This window comes from Lemur catta, chromosome 20 (assembly GCF_020740605.2).
Source record: "Lemur catta isolate mLemCat1 chromosome 20, mLemCat1.pri, whole genome shotgun sequence".
NCBI lineage: Eukaryota > Metazoa > Chordata > Mammalia > Primates > Lemuridae > Lemur > Lemur catta.
In genome coordinates this window covers 17,319,779-17,345,684 of record NC_059147.1, presented here as the reverse complement: position 1 = coordinate 17,345,684, position 25,906 = coordinate 17,319,779, and the positions used below count along the sequence as shown (strand labels likewise).

Genomic DNA, 25,906 nt, shown 5'->3' with positions numbered 1-25,906 from the left:
TGCATTTATTTTAAATAGATATTTATCCTCTCTGACACTATGTGACATGCTTCTCGTTATGTGATATTAACTCTATTATTTAAATATTTTAATAGTGAATTCAAGAACTATTAGTATCCATGCATAGATCAGCCATTAGAAGAGTAATTTTTCTATAGTCATTGATCTTCTGAATTCAACTTTACTCCTCTCTCCTTTAAACCATTTAAATTACATTTTAACATTGTTTGGTGTTGGTGTGAACGTGTTGGGGGGTAGATCCCTTTGGGCCTTTGGGGAATTGTTATTAATGAATTTGATTGTAGAAGGCTACTGCATATTCACAGCATAATGTATTCATCAAAATGAATCTATCCAAAGCATTTCATTTGTGGATTTGTACTCCTGAAGCACTAAAATAAGAAATGTTAATTTCTTGCAGACTATTACCAGATGATTTTAAATATCTGCCAAGCAGGAATGCCTGTTCCCATGTGAAGAATTTTCATAATAAAATCCTAGCACCTTAGCTCTGAAGAGGATAGTTTTATAGAAACAGACAAAAACAACAGCAAGTATTTTCCCTGAGGACGGTTTTAGCTACAATTTACCAATGCAGCTTAGTTATTTCTGTCTTATTTTGTGCTTTTTGTTTTGAAACATAATGCAATTTTACCTGGATGCTCTCCGGGATAATCAGGAATAGCTCAGTAGGTTGGCTGGCTCTGCCAAACGCAAGACCTCCAGAAAATCAGGAGGCTCCAGCGCCTCGGCCCTCCCCGCACCCACACCTTCAGCAGGGAGAAAAGGGTTAAGGATTATTGGGAAATAGAGGAGAGGGGAGGGAGCCCCAAGGAAGCCCATGATCAGGAGGCCGCGCCTCTGGGTACGGGCTTTCATCAACCGCGCAGCGCGTGGTGCAGCTCTGAGCGCTGCTGTGTGTTTGGAAGGAGGGATGCTGCTGTCAATTTCTGGGACCGCTGCTGCGAGGAGTGGGCGTGGCTTCGGCAGTGTGGATGCTTGTTAGAAAAGATGCTGAGTGCTTTTCAGTGAGGAGTCAGGGCTCTGTGTGTGTGTGCGTGTGTGAGAGAGAGAGAGAGAGAGAGAGGAGGGAAGGAGAAAAGACGGAGGGAGGGAAGAAGGGAGAGACAGAGAGAGAGAGAGAGAGACAGACCTAGAGGTGCTGAAGACCCAGGCAGAGCTGGGAGAGGGACAGAGAACAGAACTGGAGCGCTCAGAGAGCCTCTCAAGATCTTTTGGGGGAGCCCAATAAATGTGAACATGAGGTCTGTCACCGGAGCTGTCCTCAAGACGCTACTTCTGTTATCTACTCAAAATTGGAAGAGAGTCGAAGCTGGGAATTCCTGTAAGTATACAGCAAATGATTTAAAACTTGCAAGGGGGCCGTCTGCAAAACTTTGATTCTGTTGTTTTTATGATTATTATTTGGAACTGGAATTGCTGCAAAGCATATTGCTATTAAATGAAGCATCACTCAAAAATCCAGCAAATATGACTGGCTTACACTTGTCTTTCCTCTAGGTCTGGTCAAAATAGGCAAAGTGTCATTTCTCTTTTTGTCTAGGAACAGAATCTTACCCTCTTGTCTTTGAATATTCATTGAGAAGGCTTAAGTTCTAGTAAAACATTAGATTAGCATCTTAACCAGGGAATAGCCTGCAAATATCTTCTTTTTTTTTTCCTTTTTGAAGGATTATTGAATTTTATTGGAATTATGTCTAACAGAAAAACAACAGGCAGACTTTACATTATGCTGCATAAGCTTAGATTTCTGAAGTTTGCAATTTGGCAGACCCGTAGCTGGCTGCATCTTTAAAATGATGCAGGCTAATAACTGGAATGTACTGCAGACTTCAGGAGCAGCAGAACTGGTGGAGGCAAACCTTGGTATTAAGAGCTGTGTTCTCAGTGCTGAGAAAATGAGTCCCAGAGCACTCCTGAAAGGGGCCGATTTCTACATTTTGCTTAAGGGGAAAACCACTCAGGTTATCTTTCAAAAGTAGTATTCTGTCGTGGTTGAATGTTTAACTTCATAAATTTGTGATTGAATATAATCAATTCGGGGAAGATTTATTACAAGCTCATTTCTAATTTACATATCATCTGAAATAATTTGGCAGACTCCCTTCATCCACTTTTTATTAGAGAGAGAAAAAGTTTTAAAAGTTATATTTGGCTTAAATTCTCTAAATGAAAGAATTTTCCCCTGCTGATGAATGATAAACAAGCTTGGCAAATACAACTTTTTATCTCTTTCTTGGATTTTGAAGGAAAAGCTCATTTACTCTTTAGGACCAGCGCTGTGAGGCCTGTCCAGACGTTTATATTGCTGCTGTATCACCAGGTTTAGGTTTGGGGGACACAAGTCAGTAATCAGACTTTTGCTGTGGCACATCACTTCACTACACTAAGGGGTTCTGATATGGGGAAAATGTCATGAACTTACCGGCACAAGCCAAATATTCATTCACACTGCATGGCTGCTGTGATTCTGTGTTTCCATTTAGTATGAGCTCCTTTAATGTCATGGTATATCTGTCACTCTGAAAGAAGAGAACTGTACTCCAGGTGCTGCACTGTATTTCAGATTCAGTTTTAATTTGGGTTTATGAAAATCCCTAAGTCAATAAAATTTGTGTAATTTCACCTGGTCAACATCCTGCAATCTTGAAATGGTAGCATTTCACAAACATTGCAATAAACAAACAAACAGCAACAGCAATGCAGACACCTACATCCAAACAGAAGTTTTGTAGAAAAGGCATAAGTAATTCATCTTCTAGCTGCTAAAGTTCAACCAAAAAGAAAGGCACTAGAGGTCACTCTTACAATGTAAAGCACATCACCCCAAGCATCCTTCCTTAAGAAAAGCAGAGCTTAAATCTGGCCTAGGCTTGGTCTTGTCTTTCCAGTATACCACCTCTAGTTGGATTTACAATATATTGATATAATTAATTGGGCTACTAGTTGTTCATGTTTGTTTTCTTGAAGCCCAACAAAAAGCATAAGATGCAGACCAACATCAAATAGCTTTCTTTTGTAATGTATCTTCTTAGGAAAGGGAAGGTGACCTGCTGAGAAGCTCTGAGGAAAGTACAACATTCACCTTCTGCCCTGACTGGGCCTCTTGCCGACACTTAAAATTTCAGTCCTGGTTCTCTATTCCTTCAGCCTTGGTTTGCCCAGGAAATAGTTTAGTGCCCTTCTAAACATTCGACAAACTTACAGAACCTATAAAAATTTAAATTATAAGGAACATTTCAATATTAAACTTGGAGCTCTTGGTTACCATACAAGTTTAGAGTTGACTATTCTTCAGGTGTCAAAAATGTAATTAAATGATTTCATATGATTAAATTTGAGTTTAGTAATTCCTTGTTAATATTTTGACAGCATGACTTGCAGCAGTATATATAAAAGAAAATATTTCATTTTCTAATTTTTATTTTATTTAGAAAGTATTTTCTTCTTGGAAAAAGCAAGGTCTGCTAGTTACCAAGTCATGGTAGAGAGTATTTCATATATTTTATTCTTTTTGGAAAAACAAGTATGTGTGTTTCCCAGCAAGGTTGAAATTAGTGCATGGACAAGCAACCATCAGCCAGCATAAGCATTTTGAAGGTATTATAATAAGTCCAATCATTCTTCTGGATGAGACTTTATATTAACACAAAGTGAATCAATTTTGAATACCAATATTAAAGTCAGGGAGAACTGAATATAAATAAAGAAAATTAAAGGTCTGTCTCTTAGGTAAATACAAAGACTTTATCCCTTTATTTATAGCTGATGCACCAGGAGCAAATCTGTCATCTACTGAGTCAGCCCAAGGCTGCCAATATGAAAACTGTCATGGGACAGAACTCCGTAAACCCAGGACAGCTCAGTGATTAGGCACAATGTAACTTGAATGTTAATTGATCTGATTCATCAGCAGGGAAACTGTACATTAAAAGGATTCTGTACAAATACATACATATGTACATATATGTTTATGTTTCCGTGTGTGTATATATATGTGTATATAAATATGTATAAACTACTAGACCCACGTGCTTGCACATTTTTGGTGGCCCTGTCAAGTACTCATGTGTCTAAAGATGAAATATGCTGAATGGACCACATTCTTTGCCTACTGTTGCCCTATCTGACATTTCAAAGGCAGTGAACCAGCTCTAATTCTTTTCTCTCTGTTCTGGTCAAGATGAGTTTGTTATTATAGTGAGATGTCCTTTTCATGAAAGTTTAGAGACAGATCCTTGTAGAAGAGCTTGCTCTTTGAGAGCTGCACCAGCTGTTGTTGGTTCCTTTACTTACTACTAAGAGATGTGGACTAAAAAGGGTGGCATTTCTCTACTTTATAATTGCTCTTATGAATCCACAGACTCTGAACATGAAGACATTCTTGAGGGAAGGGTCAACTCACCACAAAAGAAGGAATAGGTGTAAATAGTAAGGCTGGTGAAAGTTTTGCCTTTACTTTTACTCTGTGGATCATGTGATGGAGGCTCTCTAGCCTCAGGTATACTGAGCCTTACTCTGAGAATAATTAATGCTCACCAAGTAGCTTACCAATGACTTAATTAGAAATTAACTTCTCGCTGTGTTCTTTCTTTTCTCTAATTGAAATAAAGGATATATCTTATATCTACTCTGAGAGAAGCACTAAAGAATAGTTGAGGACAATTTCCTGAGTAGATGATCACTCTTGTGGGCTCTGGGATTCAACTGGACAGATTCTCAAATTGTTAAAACTCAATGTTGTAATTCTTTCTAGAAGTTTCTTTTTTTTCCTTCCCTTCCCTAAAATTTATTTTTATAGCAAAAAATAACCAGAGTGCAACAGTCAAGTGCTGATAAAATATAATTTTATGATGCTATGGATAAATGGCTGAACCTCGGTTATAAAGATCAGCATGTACTTTGACTCACGTTTCTAATAACAATGATCATTTATTTTCATCCATTTGGTGCATTCTCCCCATTTCTTATTGCTTGTATCCCAAATAATCTCTGATAAGGGCACCCTCTAACTCTGGGGATAACATAGCTCATAGGCTGACATGGGATCAAACATGACTTTTATATGATACTTAGTGCTAACTTGAAGCAATAAATATAATTATTGTCTTCTGAAATTAATTTTGGAGTTTATAACCTATATAAACAATGTCAGTAATGGAGCTAAACTGTATATCAAGATTAAATTGACTTATCTCTTTAATGAAAATGGATTAATAGAATTATATAGCATCAATTGTAAGACAATGTAATATTTAACTCAGAGGTTGGCAAACTATGGTCTGTGGCCAAATCTGGCCTGCTGCCTGTTTTTGTATAGTCCATGAACGAAGAGTGGTTTTTCCATTTTTAGCCAGAAAAAATTAAAAGAAGAATTCTTCATGGTGAAAATTAATTAGATGAAACTCAAATTTTAGTCATCCATTCTTATTAGTAGATCTGTATGACAAAACTTTGTACTCAATTATTAATATTATATTTCAAATTTCATCAATAAAATTTTGTTAAAATCATTTTCCTGCATGTTACATAACTACTTATGTAATATTCTTTACTATTTGGCTCTTGACAGAAGTTAGCTGACCCCTGAATTGAATAATATACAATATAATATGATAAGACACAGATAGTATATAAGTTATATTTCTATTATAAAATTTAGTCTTAATTATTAATCACACAGATATATAACTATAGAGTTATGCTACTGAAGGTAATGCTATTATTGCCAGGAACTATTAATATAACAGAGGAGATCTTAAAGTTAATATTTTTCTCATATGTCTCTTCTTAAAGACTTTATGTTCAGAAATTTTGGTATTTCAGTGGTTATGAATTATTTGTAATTATTCATAAAGTTTCCACAGTGTCGGTTGCTAAGAGGGCACCTTTAATCTCAAGTAGTACTAGTAGTATAAGATGTTAAATAAAGTATATAAATAGTTGCATCTTAGATATTTTGAATAAAAATTCTGCTGATATTTTTACATTTTCATGAGTGTAAAATATTCTACTCTATACCAGTCAGAAACTTACATTTGGAATCACTGATTACATGAGGGAAACGTTCTTCACAGAAGAGTGTTATTGCCCTTCTGACTTTTAAAGCAGCAGCTTCCTCAAAATTCTGAAATTGGCAAACTTTCTGGAATAAATTGGAAAGTTGGCTTGCATTTAAGCACTGCCCATTGAGAATTCACAGTAATTAAGCAAGTGCTTTCCACCTACCCATACCAGTATAATTAATTTTATGTAAATGCCTTGTCCATTTGGAATTGTATTTACTTTTGATTTCCAGGTATTGATCTTTGGTATCATTTTATTTACATTATACTATTTACTGCAGTTTTTAAAATTAAGTTAAAAATATGATTTAATATTTAAAAAACCATTTTCTTTGAAATTCCACTGTAGCATTGTTTTTCAAAGTAAATGGCTACTTGTTAAAGTAGTTTATTTTTCATAACACTGTTTTTAATGGTTCAGCTCTAAATAAATATTTCTAAGTCTCATCAAAGACTTTCAAATCAAAGAAAACCTAGGACAGTGTCAGAACTTAACTGAAATGTGACTTTGGATGTCAACAAGAATTGTTACAAGATTCATGACCATCTGCTATAAGTAGACGATTAGGAATGGTGATATTGGAATTACATGGCTTTAATCTTTTTTTAAACAGTAGAATATCAGTCTTGCTTTACAAATACTCATTTTTCTCAATTTGATATTATATTTAGAATTCAAACTCTTTTTCCTCAGATTAATCAATATTGGAGCCTTAATACTGTCAAGTAATGACCTTTTAGGTCGCCAATTAGACTTAGGTTACCTAAGAAGTCCTTCACTGTCCTTTTGAAAATCTTTTACTTTTCTCCTTAGTAACTAAAAGTTTATGGAATGATCTTGCCCCTGAAAACAGTAGGAAGAGTAAGAAAAAAATGTATCCAACATTGTTACATAAATCTTAGATATGCACATGCATATTCAGATAGGTATTTAATAGTTGGATATTTCTCGTGAAATATTAAATAATACAGACTTTGCTGTGATTTTTTTCAATGGCCTAGTATTTCAATTATTGCTTATAGCTTGTTTTTTTCATTTTTATTGATTCATATATTTTGGCCTCAATATCTTTAGAATTTATCAAGAATCATTGCTGTTTTTCAAGTTAACTAGTATGATAAGGAAGGATGGCCCATCACAGAATATGTGCTTATAATAGGAGATGTTTCATGAATTAACCACATCACGAGATAGAAGAAGCTGTGTTATTGTTGGTGCTGGTGGTAGGGTGAATTCTTACAGAATATGTGCATGACTGTTTAATGGGTATTTTGGTTAGGCATGTTTAGGAATACTCTTTAACAAACATCTTCAAGAACAGGTCTTGAATTTTAGCATCAAATGCTAAGATCACTTTGATTTCGGTCACTTTAAAAAGAAATATCTCAGAAAGAGAAATAAAAACCCTAAACTACATGCAGACAAAGATTATGAAGCTTTTGGAGACCCTCTTGTCAATGAAAGTCCTTCTTAAAGGAAGAATAAACTCGTTAAAAACTCCAATTAACTGAAAAGACTGGAACGAAACAATTTACCCTTAAGATTGATGTTGTAATTTGAAGGCTTTGAGGTTTAATAAAAAGTTTAAAATTTTCTTTGAGAAATAATAGTTTGCCCATAATTCTAAGTTACGACAAATTGTATTTCTAAATAACAAGAAATGTCACTGACCATTCAAATGGTCTTCTTTATTACTTTTTTTGGGAAAACTTCAATGTCTGAGATTTCAACATTTAAATTTCTTCAGTGAGTTCTGAGGCTGTAGTTGTCTGTGTGCTTCAACTGTGTGCATGTATGTATGTATATATATGTATTTATTTGACTTCTGGAGCTAGTCTTGCTTGTTTTTAATCTATGATTTTAGACTGTCTAAAGTGCTGACCACTTCAGGGGCCTAGTGGCTCTGTGTTGGTAAAGACCAAATCTGATATATTTCTGTATAAGTAAAGATACTTTTGTTTCCCAAGTGACTTTTGGAGGATAAAGTTTTTGTCACAGTGTCTTTTGCCAAGATCTTTAATACATGGTGCCTGAACCTACAGAATTATGTAATGATAAAGAATGTACACACAAAATCCATTATAAATTACCATTATTACTTTAGTTTGCCAGTGGAACATGGGTATTTGGGAGAGGAAGAGTATGTGCTTGAGTTTTTTTTTTTTTTTTTCCCTTCCAGTGACTTTTCATCATGGTTCATGGAAAAGTGGTACTCTGGTAATAAAATTGGGGAAATAGCATAACAGGAGGTAAAAAAGAGCCTGTTTATGTTACAGTTAATGAGTCATTCCAATGTAATAATTGGAAAAGTGAGTGAAGCCTGAAAACATTTGACATTTTAAGTAGTTCAAAATTAGTAACTATAAAATTTTTTAATGCCATAGGTATTTAATAGAGCAGTGATGAAATTTATCTCTAAGGTTTTTAAATCACAAAGGAAAAAAATGGTATGATATTATCAGTTGGCCTATAGCTCTAATTACTTTTTTTTATTAAGTACCTCTCATTACTTGGCAGTGCTCTAGAATAAGATATTATGTGCTTCTACATAGTAAAAGACATATTTGTTTCTGTAACCGTTTTGTTCCCACTAGCAATTATGGTACTCACAAATGGGGTCATAGGTTGATATTAGTTTAGAAGCAGCAGGTAAATATATAAATTCACCTGCCGTCCTAAATTACATTTATTGTATAATTTTTAGAAGAATTATAACCTGTAATTTCATTACTTGACTTACTCTGCGGTTATAGAGATTTTTTTAATGTCCTTTGAAAAAGGACACTGATAAACTTTCCTAGGAATTGGTTGTAAGCATTGGAATTGGTAGTTGCTTCAATGACCTTGAACAGGTATTTGATTCCCTTGGCCCACAACAGAGATTCTCCACACTTTCCTGTCAATATAAACCAATTACCTTTGCTATACCAGACCTAAGAGAGGGATTTCTTAGAAAATTTGAGGAAGTTAAATTTCTGAGCTAATAGATTTTGCTCTAAAAGATTGTATACAGATTCAGATCTTCAAGATCTACCTTCAGTTTTCAAAGATATTAACATGTGTTTGTGTTTTAAAATTTCTTAATCAGCAGATGACCAAGGAGAAGAAAGAAAATAAATTAAAAATGATCACTAAAGGAAAAGAGTTGCTGAGATGAAATTACCATTTTATGTGTGTTTATGTGTGCATGTGTGTGTGTGTTTTGGAAGATATTGTGAGTGGGTATTGGAGGACAGGCCATATTGGTAGGGGAAATGGAAAACATTGCCCCTAGGTGGTACATTTTGAATTAAGTAGTGATGGAATGTAGAATAAGGTTGTTTCTTATTTGCTGTCCATACTAAGATAGTCTCCAGTATGCTTTCAAAATAGTATGTGTGATTAAAAATGAGCAAGAGGTCTTCTTGGATCCAGTTCAAATTCATCCCAAACAGAGAAACAATATCCTTTTCATGATTTATAAGATTTTTATTTTCTAGGCTATGGTATAAAGACCTCAGGATCCCCGACATTTAACTCAACTTCTCTTCAGACCCTGTGGGTACTAGTTTTTCTGAACGTGGCAACGAAGGCAGAATATGGCTGGAGAGATTTTGACTTACAAGCCACTAGATAAATTGAAGCATAATTTAACTCTCGAAGACAATGCAGTAAAGTGATACTGGTACCAAGAGAGGGGCCCTATAAACAAAGTTTAACGTTTTTCACATCATTCACTTTTATCTCTCGATTTTGGCTGATTTCAAACAAAAAGAATCTATCTCCAAGGCAGAAAGCTGCATGAGTGCTTAGTGATCCTCACAATTAAGGATTTATAATACATATTTACATTTGCCATGTTTTAGATGTTTAGGACTTAATTAAAAGAACATTGCTAAAATAAAAGCAATTCTGTCTAAATTGGTGATGAGGGAATTCTGTGCAAGGTTATAAAGCTACTCATTAGGCTCTTTTGTTCCATAGTGTATGTGATTTCTGTGTTTATTTGAACTGCTGTACTTTAGCACAGAGACTGTATTACAAATCCTGTAAAGAAAACTTCATGCACCTGTACAATGTTATAACACAACCTCTTATGTGTCATAAGATGTGTAGCCTTTCATAAAACAAACAAAAAATAGAGAAAATTTGGGAAACAAACTAGGATACATTTAAGAAAACTAAGAGCAAACACTGAAAAGAACATTTGGTTTCTTAAACTGATAGCATCCTTTATCACAAAATGAAACATGGTAAAGTAAAACATTTCACAGTCAAATATCTATTAGAGGAATGGAAAACATCAGCTAATAAAAATATGATGTAGAACTTAGATATCAAAAAATAAAATTGTGATCACAATAATTTGCGATGCCTAATATGTAAAACTGAGCCAAATTCATTTTTTACTGGTTCTCCTTGTAAATGACCACATTCATTTCTTGGAAGCCTTGCTATATGCTTGTCTGTGGAATGGTGTCTTTACATATCGTGTGTAATTGCAACATGAAACAGGTTAGCATGAGAGAATGTAGGGTAGCATCATTAATCACTGAAACATTCTCTAGAGAAGATGCCAGGAAGTTCTCTGTTTTTCTGAGTTAGCAAAATTGTGCCTCCTGTGATCATTTTCCGCTTTCATTTTCCTGGATATGAGGATGATCTGGCTGTGACATCTGTCACGTTAGCGATGGCCAGGGTTGATTTGGCTGATTCGGCTGGCGAGGCAGCTGTTCCCTCTTCCTTCCTCATTGCTCCCTGCGACTCCCATTCCCTTCATTCCGTGTCATGCAATATTTTTAACTACTACACATATTCTTGTATTTTTAGGTAAGCCTGACATAATACATTGATATATTTAATCATGTTAAGGTTTTTATTTAAAAAAAACACAGCAAGTGTTGCCTTGCAGCTATATTTCATCGTTAGGCATTTTTAACATTAAGTTCAGACTTACTTGCACAGCAAACAAATACCTTCCTACTCTATATTTGCTGATCTTTCTACTTTTGTCTGTCTTTGCTGCCCTCTCCCTCCCTCTCAACATCCTGGTGCCCCCAATGCCTTCTAGTCTCCAACTTTTGGATTACCCTCAAATATTTCACTCCAAACCCGCCTGGAAAACCTCTACTCAAAACAAGCCTCATCTCCTCCCACCCTGGAGTCTTACCACCTCCATTTTCATCATTCTCTAGCAGGAATTCCGTAGCACTCCAAGTGTTCACTTTTTCTTTCCTGATCATAGAGTATCAAAATGGACTTTTTAAAAAGTCTCCTTTACAAAACTGTGAAATCTTCCAAAGACAAAGGTATTGTTCTAATCACTTCTGAATCTGCAACACCTAGCGCAGTGTCTGGAATAAAGAGGATATTCAGTAAATGTGGAAAGAATACATCAATGGATAGCTTGTATTTTCTTTTTATTTTTTTCAGTGCAACAACAAAAACAGGAGATGAACAGAATCAGGCTAGACAAATTGGAGCATTGGGTGTTATTTTTATGATTAAAGAAGTCATTTGTATTTAGGAGACCATTCATTTTTGCTATACTTGTAAAACTCTATTTGACTTCATATTTATTTCCATTTCAATCTGTTAGGTTGAGTACTTTATTCTAGTCTGTCCTAATCTGTTATGGTGCATATTCTTCTAGCCAACCTATTCTTACTGTTTCTCACCATCTCTCTTCACTCCCCCCTTGCTTTTTTATTTATGGCAAATGTAATTTGATAGGCCACTATATCAAATTACTTTAGGTTGAGGATTCTCAACGGATGGGCAAACAAAAAAAAGTACATCATGAGTATAAAGTTAGAACAGCATCTGCCACTTCCAGCCCATCTTTGTGTCTCTCCATCTCTGTAGCACCTGCCCGATCATCCCCTACAATTTGGAAGTAGTACTGCCAGGTACTCTCCACCTTCTGGGAGGAAGAAATTTTTAACGCCTTCATCCATCTTGGACTTCAATTCATTGGTATTGGGCTTTATTTTACATTTTCCTATTTAAAGACCATTCTTCATTACAGAGAGTAGAAGAAAAATAAAACTCAGTCTCTATTTTTTCTTTTCATCAAAATAGCAACTTTATCAAGAGCATACCCACAGTTCTCTTGCCCTTCTTTTGCCTATGAACACATGCAAGATGTTTCTTTTCGTTGCTGTTAGCAATTTTTACCAACCTCAATGAGTTCCAAACTTTTATTTTCCTCTTTTAATTGCACACATATTCTTTTTTTATCATTTTCCTGTGAAACTCCATCACTTTTTTTTGAGATTCCTGTCATGTTTCTTCCTTCTCATGGTATGCATTTGTGATTTTTATTGTCAGAATTGTATAGTTCATGGCTTTCACACGTTGACATATGTTGTCATTAATAATGACAAATATTCCTTTTGCACTGGGCTTTGTGGACTCTAACGTGGTGGAGTGTGCCCTTTTACATCTCATTCTTACACAGGTCTGTGAGGCAAATGTTATTAGGACTATTGTACAAACTGGGAAACTGAAATTTAGAAGGTGCTTCCAAAGGTACTGAGTAAGGTAGAATAGAGCTGAGCCTTGGACCCAAGTTTGATGACGCAAATTCCATTGTTCTTTAAAGTGGAATATGCTGATCTTCTCCATTATCCTTTGAAATCACCTCCCATGGTATTAGAACCCACACCCATTCTCAAGGTTCTCTCCCTGGCATGATAAATTCTAAGATGATATTTCCTCTTTCTTTCAAGGATTCTGTCACTTTCATTTTAACAATAGCCTCTTTATTACCAGTCAGAGTGAAATGGCAGACATAAATGTAATATTTTCTCCTCTGAGTGCACACCAACCTTCTTGCTTCCTGGTTTCCAAAGATGTATTCACTCCCTCTAAATTCCTTCTGAAGTCAACAATTCCAAGAACTGGAAATAAGGGGTTAAAAAAGCCTAAATCACAAAGAAGCATCAAGTCCATTCTGCAAGATTGTAGCACTGCCCGACCAAGGCACTCTGCCAGGTTTGTTTCTTTCCTGGGTGCTGTATTAGTCTGCTAGGGCTGCCATAACAGAATGTCACAACAGAAATTAATTTTTTCACAGTTCTGGAGACTACAAGTCCAAATTCAAGGTGCCCTCAGGATTGGGTTAAGGTGAGGCCTCTCAATGGCTTGCAGATGGCCACCTTTTTGCTGTGTCTTCACATGACCTTCCCTCTGTGCACATGTGAGAGAGAAATCTCTGTTGTCTCTTACACTTCTTATAAGGACACCAGTCCTATTGCATTAGGAACCTACCCTTATGACCTTATTTAACCATAATTGCCTCCTTAAAGGCCTTGCTAAATACAATAACATTGGGGATAGGGCTTCAACATATGAATTTTGCGGGGACATAATTCCTTCCATAACAGGTGCTCTCACTATGGTGACTGCCTAAATAAAGTGATATTTTTCTTGGTATTTGGGAGAAGTCTAGTAAGTTCAACAGAAAATAAAATACTTTTACTGATTGAAACTTAATAGCTGAGTAAAGTCATCCTCCAGTGATCCACTGCTCAGTGGCATTGCTGGGATCACAGGCGTGGCATGCTCATCCATTAGCCACCACCACTTGGTTACCACGGGACGCCACCACTGCCCTGTCCCTTCTCTTTCTCTTTCCTTTTATTTGTACCTGGTGTTCTCTAGCTGCCTCCACTGCACAAGAATTTCTGATATCATGTAGAGATAGGTATCTTAATGATACAAAAAAAAAAAGCCTTTCCATCATTTCCCAACAGTTTCATATCTTCGAAGTAAGTCATCTCCTTTGACTGCATTATTCTGTTCCAAATTCTCCTTCCAACATGTCTTAGAGACACATAGGATGATAATTTACTGCCCTTTGTTAAAATCGCTGCTTTATTTATCACCATCATTTCCATAGCTGTTATCACAGGTATTATCTTATCCCCCTCCAAATTACTTTCTTCTGCATGATACTGAGCTCCAGTCATGTTGTGATTTGCTCTGTGTGTTTCTCATATCTCCTCCTGAAAGCTGATTGTGCAGTTTGTTTTATCTGGCACTTCCCCACTTCCTAATCCGTAAATCTCAGAGCGCACAGTTTCCGCCTTCTTCCTATGATATACTCTACACCTAGCCCAAAACAACAAATGGAAAATAAATAAGACAAACAATCATCATTCTAGTAACTTTCTAAAAGTCAATTTAAAATTTGTCATCTAATTTTAAATTTGTAGAATGCCCTCCAAGTATCGGAAACTGGGACAGATGCTTGCCATACATTATTTCACTCAATCTTAACACAGCATCTGTTAAGCCTTTTTTCATATGCATGTTTTCCCATTCTCTTCAATGCACTTCTCTTGTGGCTAAATAGTCTTTGTATTTATCTTTTTAAAGGGCTCACAGTAACCCATCAAGTGGATATGCTCTTATTTAAACATTCTTCTATTTTGAACCAACTGGTTGTTCATTGATTTATTTTTGAATTCTCTCAGTCTATCAGTATTTTCTTCTAGTAGGACATGGCTCCCTTAGGATTCTTGTAATTACCCAACATCTCAGTATCTTAAGCCATTTGCAAATGTCAATGTCATGAATTGTTCAATGTCATTGCCCCCACTTTGTCTTGCAAAACTCCAAATTTCTTCTGGAAGGAGAAATTTAAAGTCACAGCTGTCTCCTTCCACTCTTCCCCTTCCTGCTCAAGAATTTATAGCACTTAAGATGGTTCTGTATCTCTTCTAGCAGTATCATTGGTTCAAACATGTATGAGAGGTGGTGGGTAGAGATTGTCACATTTGGCAGACCTCAGAAGTGCATCCATCACCCTCCAGGAAACCCCCTCACTCATCAATTTGTCTGGTCACTTCCACACCCAGCCATCTCTCCAACGCTCAGCAGCATCACCAGTCTTCCTACACGTGTCCTTCTCAGGAGCTTGGTGCCTGTGGCTTTTGATGGGCTGCTGCAAATGCAGGTTTTCTGTCGTAACCATCAGCCAAGGGCCTTCTCCAGAAAGGCATGAGTCACTATTTATGGGAAGGACCTTCTGACTGCTGTATCACTCCTCCCTTGGTACTGATTTTGATTTCCTTCTGGCATCGTAGCCTTTTCTATCTTCTTTATTAAAAAAATTTTTTTCCATCTTTTTTGAGAAAAAAATTCAGAATTTCCAGAAAACATACTAATATTTCTCAATACGTTTACTTCCTCCTGAATCAGGGAAAGAAACCTTATATTTAATGAACATCAAAATGAAAAAGAAAACACTTCAGATTTAGAATTTTGAATGAGAATTCTGTTTCCACTGCTAAAACAGCACTGATACTACTTGAGCCGGTCTCCTGAAGAGTAGACATGATTCTGTGTGGTATCTAATATGCCTTTGGGTGGTGTTACTCATTAATTCCAACCACTTTCTAAAAAAGAAAAATATCAGAGACTTTCAGGGCATTGTTGTGCCTCATTCTTTCTTTGACTGTTAACCCCTATGCATCTAGCCCAGTCTCTTTAGAGTTAAGCTTGAGGCTCTTAATATTTTTATCTCACTACTCACAAGCAATACACTGTACCTTTAAATATTTGCTTTATCTAAGCAATGAGTTTATCATTTTAATAATATTTTCTTTGATATAAGAATATGTATGAGCTATTTCCTAGTTTTCTTCCTGTCTTCCTGTCTTTTCATTTGTGTACTTATTGCACAAGTAAAAAAAATATTAAGGGGAAGTGATTTCATAGGGCATTAATTATTTGGTTCTAAAATGAATTTCTCTTTAATTTGCATGATAAGTTTTTTAGGTGGACTTTGTGACTCTGCATTTCAGGCATTCCCTTACAAATTGTCCCTTCATAGTTCTATAGCTGTTTGCTTGGAACTAGGTGGATATTGTTGAAAATAAATATATTGAGTCACACAGTTCATAGGCAAAATACCAGGTGAAACAGTATAAGCGAATGGCTGTTTCTAGGGTTGTGAATCATTGCAGCTCTTAGAACAGTTTGCTTTTTTTTTTTTTAAATTAAAGGGTATAATTAGTGTTCAGAACTGAATGTAGCATTTTTATCGGAGTAGTTTGCACTGAGAGTTGTGTTCAGCTTTTCTCTTTATGTTCTGTAGTTATTTCCTAAGCCATTCATTTTTTTTTTTAAAGCAAGAGATGAAAACTGGTAAGTCCCTGTCTGTCTATCCAGTTGCCATTCCAGGGGCTCTTTTTGTTTTCTAAGCAAGCTTCTGGTGTGATGTGCAGAAAAACAAATATCAGAAATTTTGGGGGGTGAGTTGGGTGGGTAAGGAAATTATCTATTCAACCTCTAAAACAGCTACATGTGAGTTTCTGTCTGAAGTCCGAGCAGTGAGGTGAAATCATAGTCTTCACAATCCCTGCCATTCAGGGACCCAAAATCAGATGAAGAAGACAGAAAAACATATCTTAAAATAGCTAATAAAAAACCAACTATGATCCATACTTTACTTCAATATAAATTCTTGATCTAATACTGTTCTGATTTATTTGGTAACCTATGTGTTTCCTCTCATTTCTTTTAAAAATCAATGAATGACCAGTAATATTACTAGAGTTGATATCAGATGAGTTTTTATGTTTTTCACCTGACTGTGAATTGATATTTTGAAAATTTGTCCCTAAGAATTATACTGGGTGAATATGTTCCATGCTAAATGAGCCCCGTAATAGCACACTTTGGGACTTTGGTTATTTTTAAGTAGACACCGATGAGTCTGGGAATTATACCTAAGAAAGAAAGAAATACTAACTATGTTATAAAAATTCTTAGTGAAATATTTTTTACATTCCCTAAATGTTTTTGGTTTCATACAAACAGTTGGTCTTCCCTGTGTTGGGCTTTTGTTCATTCAGCCTATTAAAAGTGTTCTTAACTGTTATAATTTCTGAGGCTTTTTGGGATTTTGTCTTACTCTACTCATTTCATTCATTTATTCACTCAACACATATTTAGTGAGCCTCCACAGCGTGGTATCTATCATTACACATGTCTTCAGCATCAGTGGTTTTGAAATGTTATAATGGTCTGAATCAGTCACTTCTTGCTAGCGACTGAGAGTAGGAGTTTTGACTCTCAGATACACAATGCTTTTGTATTCATACTTTATGCCTAAGGTTTTGCTTTTCTGTAAAACAAAGTGTATGGTATTGTTCAGGGTGGTTATGGGGGGGGGCAGTGTTATTATAGGCAGTGTGCTCAGAGAGTAAACTTAACTGATTCTTAACAAGCTCACCCTGGGCTTAAAGCTTAGCTTTGCCACTTCCTGGTTCTGTAGAAAAGCATAGCACAGTGTGATCAGCACGATGAGAGAGAGGCATACGAAGTATTTGGGTGGCCATAGGCAGAGCATCAGGTGTGAGCAGTGGAGTCAGCAAAAGCTATTTATTGAAGGATGAAGAGGACAAGACAGGGAAGCACATGCCAATCAGAATGAGGTCCACAAAAGCACGAAACATTCGAATGCACCACAAGGAGTTCAGAAGGACAGGAGATGAAGATAAAAATTGTCAGAAGTGGCTGGGTTATGAGGAGTCCTGTTTGTAAAGCTAAGAACCAAGTATCTTATCCAGAATCTCAAGGGGGTCATTTTAATATTATAAGTGTTACGTGCACACGCATGTGTGACATTGATTAGATTTGCATTTTATAAAGTTAAAACTCTTGGCAATGTGAAAGATGGGGATGGTAAGGGAAAGGGAATACCGTCTAACTTGGGATCATAGACACCAGATACTCAGTTGGTGAATTAACTCATGTAAAAAGTAATAAGAGCTACAGAGTAACGGAGACAGTGACAATAGCAATAAAGAGCAGGCCACGGACTTCTCCACATGAACATGTAGTACTGACAATGCCATGGCTGATTCAAAGTAGAAATACATGAGAGCAAGGAGTGGTCAATTCCAGCTGGTGGCTTTTGCTCTTGCTTTATCTTCTAAAACACCTAATACGCTTTCTCTATGTAGCTGCTTTCTTTCTGAATAAGGAATTTTAAGTATTGTTTTTTGTAAACTGTCTTCCTAAACTTCTCTACGAAGGATAATATTTAAAATTTGTTTGAAATTGTATGTGCACTATATATATATATAATGCCATATTTTAGGAAGAATTATGGCATGATGGTGTATTGGTAAAATCTTTTTGAAATAAGGCTCATATAGAATACTTTCTGGCGTCATATGTTGTTACATTATAATGACATCTCTTGCTTTTGGCATGAACAAGAATTTACCCTGAATGGAGGGTTTCATGGAGGATTCTTCCCCATCACTGAACACTATGAAGTTTTGCTATCTCCCGCTCAAATACCTGGCCCCACTCTACTCATCTGGCTTAGACAGTACAGATTAAATACTTGCCCCTTATCACAAAAGCCTGAATTCCTATAGTTAAGTTGTTTAAATGCTTCAGGCCAAATACAATTAAGGTTGGAGTATTTATCACTGGATGTACAAAAAGAGACTTTGATAAAATGGAAAAGCAAAAGTTGTTTAAAATTTTGCAATGTGCTCTTCAACTTATTTTCCGTTTAACTAAACAAACATTTACCAAGTGGTTGCCATGTTGAAATATGTTCTAGAAAACAGATATATAAAGATATATAGATGCTGTTCTCAAAATGGACAAGAGAAAGAAAGAGAACTGGTATAGTTCATCATGATGGTACAAATTGTACTATTTTTGGAAATTCCACATCACTTTGAGTCCATTTCTTTTGCTGTATATAGGAATTCAGCAGCCAAAGGTGAATGCTATTGAATTATTGACCATATTTGATACCTCAAGCATTGAGAAGAGTTGAGGTAATTGCCCCTCCAGAGAGCTTTAATTCTCCAGTGTGTTCTATAGCATTATACAATCTTGTGAGATTTAAAAATCTGTGACAGGCAATATTTGAGGCTTACAGTTGCTCTCAGTTGGCAACTGTTACATTTTTAAAATGCGCCCCTGGACATATCCAGCTATGAAGAAAAACCCAGAAGGTTTTCACTCAACAAAGTTGTAAAGAAATAACCTTTACTAATTTATAAGTGAACTCGGAGGACTTATGAAAAATAAGAGGGAAATCTCTTTTTTCAAAAGGGTTTTAGCATTTTGAACGTCAGAATTTCAAGTACAACAAAACCAACAATTGATCTTTAGAAAGCTATTTTAATTGATACTACTTATCAAACTTCTTGGCCATTTAGATTTCAGCATTTGTAAAACACAATTATTTATTTAAATTTTGCTTAAACCCAGCAAACATATATTCAAAATCCTGTTAGGTAAGTATTTGAACCCTACCAATGTAAATTCTCTGCATCACAAAGTACTTGAATACATTCAAAGATAATTATTTTTATTCAACTACAATAACATATTTAACTTATTATGTTACAGTTCTTAAAAGTAAAGAAGGAACTGTTCTTTCAGATGTGCATGTTATGAGTTGATTTACAGTAAAAATTAAATCCCTAGTACTGAGAAATAAGATAGTAATTTTATTTGATTTACTTGATTTTATTTGATTCTAATGTATCACTGAATTTCCCTCAAGTTCATTGAAATATATATTCCTAGGCTATGAAGTAATCTGTTATCTTTGAAATTTGTCAACATTTACTACAAGAGAAAGAAGCCCAGAAGTTCATTATAAATAGATAGATAGATAATCTTTCACTTTGCTAATGGTTATATGTAAATCCTTCAGTGTGCTATTTTCAGCCTGCTTTATCCAAGAACTTCAAGTAACTTGCCATTTTAGATTTTATTCAGCATCTACAAAATAGAAAACTTTCTGTTAAAAATTTTATTTTTTTTTATTATTCATTCAATAAGACCTGATGAACGACATACCAAACAAGAAGTGAGAAATCGTCTCTGCTCCTCTGTTCCCTCACCTACTCTTCTTTATGTGTAATATGTTATCTTTTTCTGATCAACCCTAGTCAGAAACCCTCAGAGAAACTTTTATTTCTTTGCTGCCTTCGCCTGTGTATTCACCTAGTCATGAATTATTAGTGCTTTCTTTTCAGTCTCCCTACATCCACCCCTTCCTTTTTGTCCCACTGCCACAGCCTCAACTACACATATGAGCTCAGAATTTCAATGTGTTATTTTAATTACCACACAAGGGTCTTACACAGGGTGACATAAGGACAAAGAGGACACTTAAGTCAGAGGAGGTCACCAGTGGGTCTGGAGGCCATTCCACACTGAGGGTCTCTGCAGTGGCTCGGAGCAGTGACCCTGAATAGAACTGTTAGTTTAATCAAAATGTGATTGTCAAGTTTAACCAAAATGTAACAATTGCATTGTAATACTCCTGCAGCAGCCATACTAGAAGTTGATGGGGTGGAAGAGAGTAGAATTGAAGATGAGTTTAGAATTAATGCTCCCGGTTTTATGGATGGTAATGAGATTGTTTGGATTACTCCATTCGTGTGTTTGTGTGCTTGTGTGTGTGAGAGAGCGTTGTGTGTGTGCATGTGTGCGTGTGAGGTGGGAGGCTGTCCTGTGGAGCAGCCAGAGCCTGAGTTGTAGGAGCCACCCAAGTGGAGAAATTCATTAGAATCTGAAATCCAGGCAGAAAGCCAGTAAGTGGAGTGGTCACTTCCTGGAAGTAATGGGGTGGTTGCAGTCATATAAAGCTCTTTAAGGGCTCAACTGCCCGCAGGAATGTGGCTCAGCTGGACTACAAACCATCTCCCAGACCACACTCTGATCGGTGGGGACATTTCCTGAGATCCCCAGGCTCTCTCTTATCAATCTATGGAGTGCAGCAAAAAATATCTATGGGTGGTAGGGCACGGATGATAGATAGTGATACCAAGAGCAGGTTGGACAGAGGCAGATAGAGCACAAATGATGTTCAAGCGTCGTTTGTACTATAGTTATTCCTTTTTACTGACTGTCACTTGATGTTCTCTAGAACTTGGTAGGGATTTTTAATTTCACTTATTACAACATCTTATCTCCGAAAAGTTAAGCCAACTTTTTGTAGATGATGTCTGGAATATCACTGATGCACATTTAAAGAAATCTCACTACAGAGAACATGTTCCATTTTTGTCTGTGATGCAGGTATCTTGCTTATCCCACATCATGTCCTCAAATAATTGCTCAGATAACTCTTTAAAAGTTTAAGCAATAAAGTTTAGTATCTGGTCTTTAGAAAGTGTAGTATCTGGTCTTTAGAAAGCTATTTTAGTTGATGGTAGTATATAGCTAACTCTTCCTGGCCATTTAGATTTCAGCATTTGTAAAACACTATTGTTTAATTTAAATTTTGCTTGAAACCTGAAAACATATATTAAAACCATCTTCGGACCACACTCTTACCAATTCATGGAGTGGAGCAAAGGAATACGTGGGTGGTAGGGATGTAATGCCAACCGTGGGGTGGGCAGGGGCAGGTAGGGCACAGATGATGTGCCAAAAGCAGCGGGAGTGAACCTCTAAGGCCAGCCAAGCTTGTTCCTTCCTTGATTATGAAATCAAACACAATAATCTTAGCTAATGAAATGGAAATATTCTCCATCTAATCTCCCGTTATTGCTCAGGGATACTTATTGTTTCTAGTTGGCTTGATTTTTTTCCCCTTAGTGAGAAATAGCTGTTTATTAAAATAGCTTGATGGGCTCCCCTATTAAAATGCATTTTATCTGCAGAAAAATTCCTTATCAGTATGAAACATTTCAGCCTTCATCTTTAAGTGTGATATTGTGAGATACAAATAACAACTCTCAAAATAATTTAGGAATAAAATGGAGTATTTGTTCACTGATGTCGAAATAGCATATGATATGACTAGAATAAGAATTGAATTGAGGCTTACCCAATTTTCCCTCCAGGAATCAAAGTCTAAATGGCAATTTCAGGTAGAACATACCAGTTAATGGAAATAGCACATACTTAGGAGAACTTCTTTGCTGTGACTTCATATGCTTGTGGTTTAGTCGGCACAGTGTGAATGTTCGGACTACATCATCAAAGGTGTCCAAAAAAACAAGTTACCCATGTCCCCTGAATTCCTTTCCATCTTCCTTATAAATTGTGGCTGCTTGATTTCTACATCATATGCAGCTTAAAATTCGATTTTTTCTGGAGTAAATGAAACAAATAACCTTGAAAGTTTGAGAGATACAAACAGAAACATGGCCTTTTGGAACATTAAAAGTTGTTCCATTATAGGAAAACAATACGTCATAGGCCAATTTAACTTTCTTTGTGGCTAATAATTCTGTAAAATCCCCCTTTTTTAAGCAGGAAGGATAAAAATGTGGTTAGGAATGTTGAATGTTGACCTTCCTTTCTCCTTCTTGAGGAATAATTCTTATAAGACTTTGTAAGAGATAACTAGCTAACTTTTATACAGTTCCAACTCTTGATTTTTTTGAATTTAAATAACAAACATTTAAAGTAGCAATCATAAACACTTAACATAGTGCTTACTATACACCAGGTACCAAGTACTCTTTATCTCCTGGCTCAGTTAATTCCCACAAGTCCCTGTTTACCTTAGAATGTACATCATTAGCCCCATTTAGAGATGGTGAAAGCCAATTTAAATAAAATGCCTAAGATCAGATAGTAACTGGCGGAAGCAGAACATGAGCTCAGGGAGGATGGTCCAGAAGCTATCTTGTAATTACTATGCTCCACTATATTCTGGTTTCTGTGCGAGGTGACAGGTAACATAATACTGACTTTCTGATACTTTCATCTCACAAGCGGAGACTCAGACCACTAGAGACGTGCCATATTAGAAGCCTGTTCAAGTTAAGGAGCGACTTCCTGGTGGGATGGGTTGAGTAGTGGCTCTCAGGAGAGGTGTCAGAAAGTAGAGGTTACTAGGGCTGAGCTTGGAGCATCCCCAGGGGCCCACAAGGAGGGAAGAATGTTGTTGCTCAGCTATGTGCATTGAGGAGAGGATTGGGACAATCCTTCAAGTGGCTTCGGGAATGATACAGTCTTATCTCTCTCAAAGAAAAATTATACATGTGAATTCCATTGTTAACTCAAAAGCTGACTCAAAATATGAGGTCTCATCATTAAAGCAATATATGTGTGTCACTACATGAGCCTTCAAAATTGCATTTGACCAATCAGTGGGCAATGAAATCTGAAAAAAAAATAATTGCTTGGTTTTGCACCTGCAATTTGGCAACAGTGGTAAGTAGAATAATGGTCTCTCGAGGATGTCCACATCTTAATCCCTAGAATCATATAGTCGGTAATATCAACCTCATTTCTTGGAGATTCATCAAGTTGTAGTATGTATGTGTCGTCTGTTCCTTTTTATTGTTGAATAAGTATCCCACAATATGTGTGTAGCACAGTTGTTTAACACACTCACCTGTTGAAGTAGGTGTGGGCCACTATGACAATTTGTGTACAGGTTTTTGTGTGAACATAAGTTTTCATTTCTCTGGAATAAATGCCCAAGAGTGAAAGTGCTGCATCATATGGCAGTTGCTGTTTTGTTTTATAACAAACTGCTAAATTGTTTTCTTCTAAATTTGTGCATTGATTTGCATATATTTGAAAAAAGTGACCACATAATTATTTCAATTTTCTCTGTCATGATTTCCTAGTTTAATTCTAATTTTATATATTTGTACTTTCTCCATATTTTGCTTCATGAGAATAGTGGGTTTTTTTTTTTATAACTTACTGTTTTTTCCCCCCAAAGAACCAGATCTTGAATTTATTTATTTTATTGTTGTTATGTTTTCTAATTGACTAGCTTTTACTTTTACTAATTCCTTCCTTGTGCTCTCCTTACCTTTATTTCATTGTTTTTTCTAGGTTGAGTGCTTAGTCATTTATTAATGTTTTCCTTGCCCATTTTTAATAAAGAAAGTATTTAAGGCTTTTGAATTTAAGCTTCTAAATTCCTCATCCTTAGTTTAACATTATTACTAAGAGCTGAGGCACACCTGCCCATGGAAAGTGGTTTACCCGGGTTAGCAGTGGGGAATGAACAGTGAGAGTTCAGGGGCTGGCAGTCAGGCAAGGCCCACCTTCTTAATGGGGTTATAGACTTTCATTTTGAAGCAGTTCATTGGTTTCACTCCTCGTTTTGAGCAACTGTTTTCTTTTATAATTGCTTTCCACTGCACACAAACAGTGGCCCTTCAGGTCCACTGTAGAATTTATCCTTCCCTGACTCCTCTGATTTCTATGAAAGCAAACAAACAAACAAAATACTAAAGTAACTCAATAAAACATGATGGGCTCCTATATACTGAAATGGTGAAGTTTCTCATTGGAGAGGTTACAGAAGACAAAATGTTGAAAGTACAAAGTAAGAAATCTACATGATGTTCAAGTCAAAGGATTTGGATGTGGGATTTCCAAGGCAGGAGTCAAGATCATTCTCATGCCTCCAGTGGCTGGTGCAGTACTTGATACGAATACTTTGTTCCCACAGTGTTCGAAATCAATTTATCACACTAATTTTCAAGATGGTGCATTAAAGATAGGCATGCGATTAATCCCTTATGAAAATACATTTTTCTTTGCTCAGTATTATTGAGAAGTAGAATATAAAAGGGGATGAATTATTTTGAGTGCTTATTCTGTACTTTTTAAGTGTTACGTGTGTTACACCATGAAGTTCTCACAGTTCTGTTGTGAAGGGGGTATTTTTATCAGCACTCAGTAGATAGAGGGACACCAAGTTGAAGCACCATTTTCAGACCCCAGGAGATACCAGAGCAAGAATTTGAGGACAGGCCTCTCTGGAATGAAAGACTATGTTTTTATAATGAATACTGTCACCTATGTCATTTATGCTTAAAGAGATCATTCACAAAGAGAGAAATATTTGATTACAATAGATGAAGTACATACCCACAGCCTAACAATAACAAAAATACTTCACTGAATAATAAAAAAAGTGTAAACAAAAGTAAAGATGAACATAACAGAAAAATAATTGAAAACAAATGTTTGACTGACTATATATATATATAATATTATAATTGATTTATATTACATTTCTAAGTGGAAAAATGGAGGATAATTACAGACAATTTGCAGAAATTGAGAATGGGTAACAATGTATGGAAAATATTGACTGCATTAATAAAAGCAATGACATGAGTACACAGCAGTTACAATTTTGTTCACCTATCAAATGAGAAAATCTAGCTAAGGTGTGTGATGAAATGAATGGGGAATAAATTGGTATTTTCATTGTGGGAAACAAAGGTACTATGTTTCAGCATTTTTAGATATATTTAAAAAATTACATTTTGATCCACTAATTCTCCTGAGTATCTATAGGATGTTCTTTTCATTATTCCTGATATAAAATTAGATGACATGGTGTAATGTGGCCAAATTATCTGTCAATAAAAGTCTGTAATGTGGGTAGATTTCTAGAGCTCTGATGGTCGCTTTACTTTTTAAAAAATTATTTCTTCTACCCTTTCACCTTTGATTGGCTTTGTTTGGTAGATTTGTAGGTCTCTTTGTCCTAATATCTGGACTTTAAATAGTTGCTATTAAACTTCTAAAATCAATCAGCCTCTGGCTGTTCTGTCATTAAAAGTTAACTGCCTTCCCATTAATCCATTAATTGTGAAGATTAATTGGGAAAGCTATTCAAACTAAGGCCATAACTTGGAACATGTAAGCCAGTGTTTGCCTCCAAATGAAAGCTTACCTCATTAACATCACAGAGTATTAACAATTATATATATACACGTGTGTGTGTATGTATACACACACACGACCATACACATATACACATAGATATATAAAATTCACCCATGCCTTATATAGGAGCAAATACATGGAAACATATAGGCTTCTGCCTAAGTGAATTACTTGACAA

The 25,906-nt window shown here is 35.9% G+C and overlaps 1 protein-coding gene across 6 annotated transcripts in view; it reads left to right on the top strand.

Annotated features, from left to right (window-relative positions):
* The first annotated feature begins 900 nt into the window (after positions 1-900).
* The window catches only part of CNTNAP4 (contactin associated protein family member 4), a 236,190-nt gene continuing 211,184 nt past the window's right edge, over positions 901-25,906 (top strand). For 5 of the 6 annotated variants that reach the window (XM_045534032.1, XM_045534034.1, XM_045534036.1 and 2 more), the window contains exon 1: positions 1,021-1,345. In XM_045534032.1, the coding sequence (XP_045389988.1) occupies positions 1,261-1,345 (85 nt within the window). In that variant the 5' untranslated portion in view covers positions 1,021-1,260. Of the gene's footprint in view, positions 1,346-25,906 lie in introns of all 6 variants that reach the window. The other variant, XM_045534031.1, reaches the window with a different exon arrangement.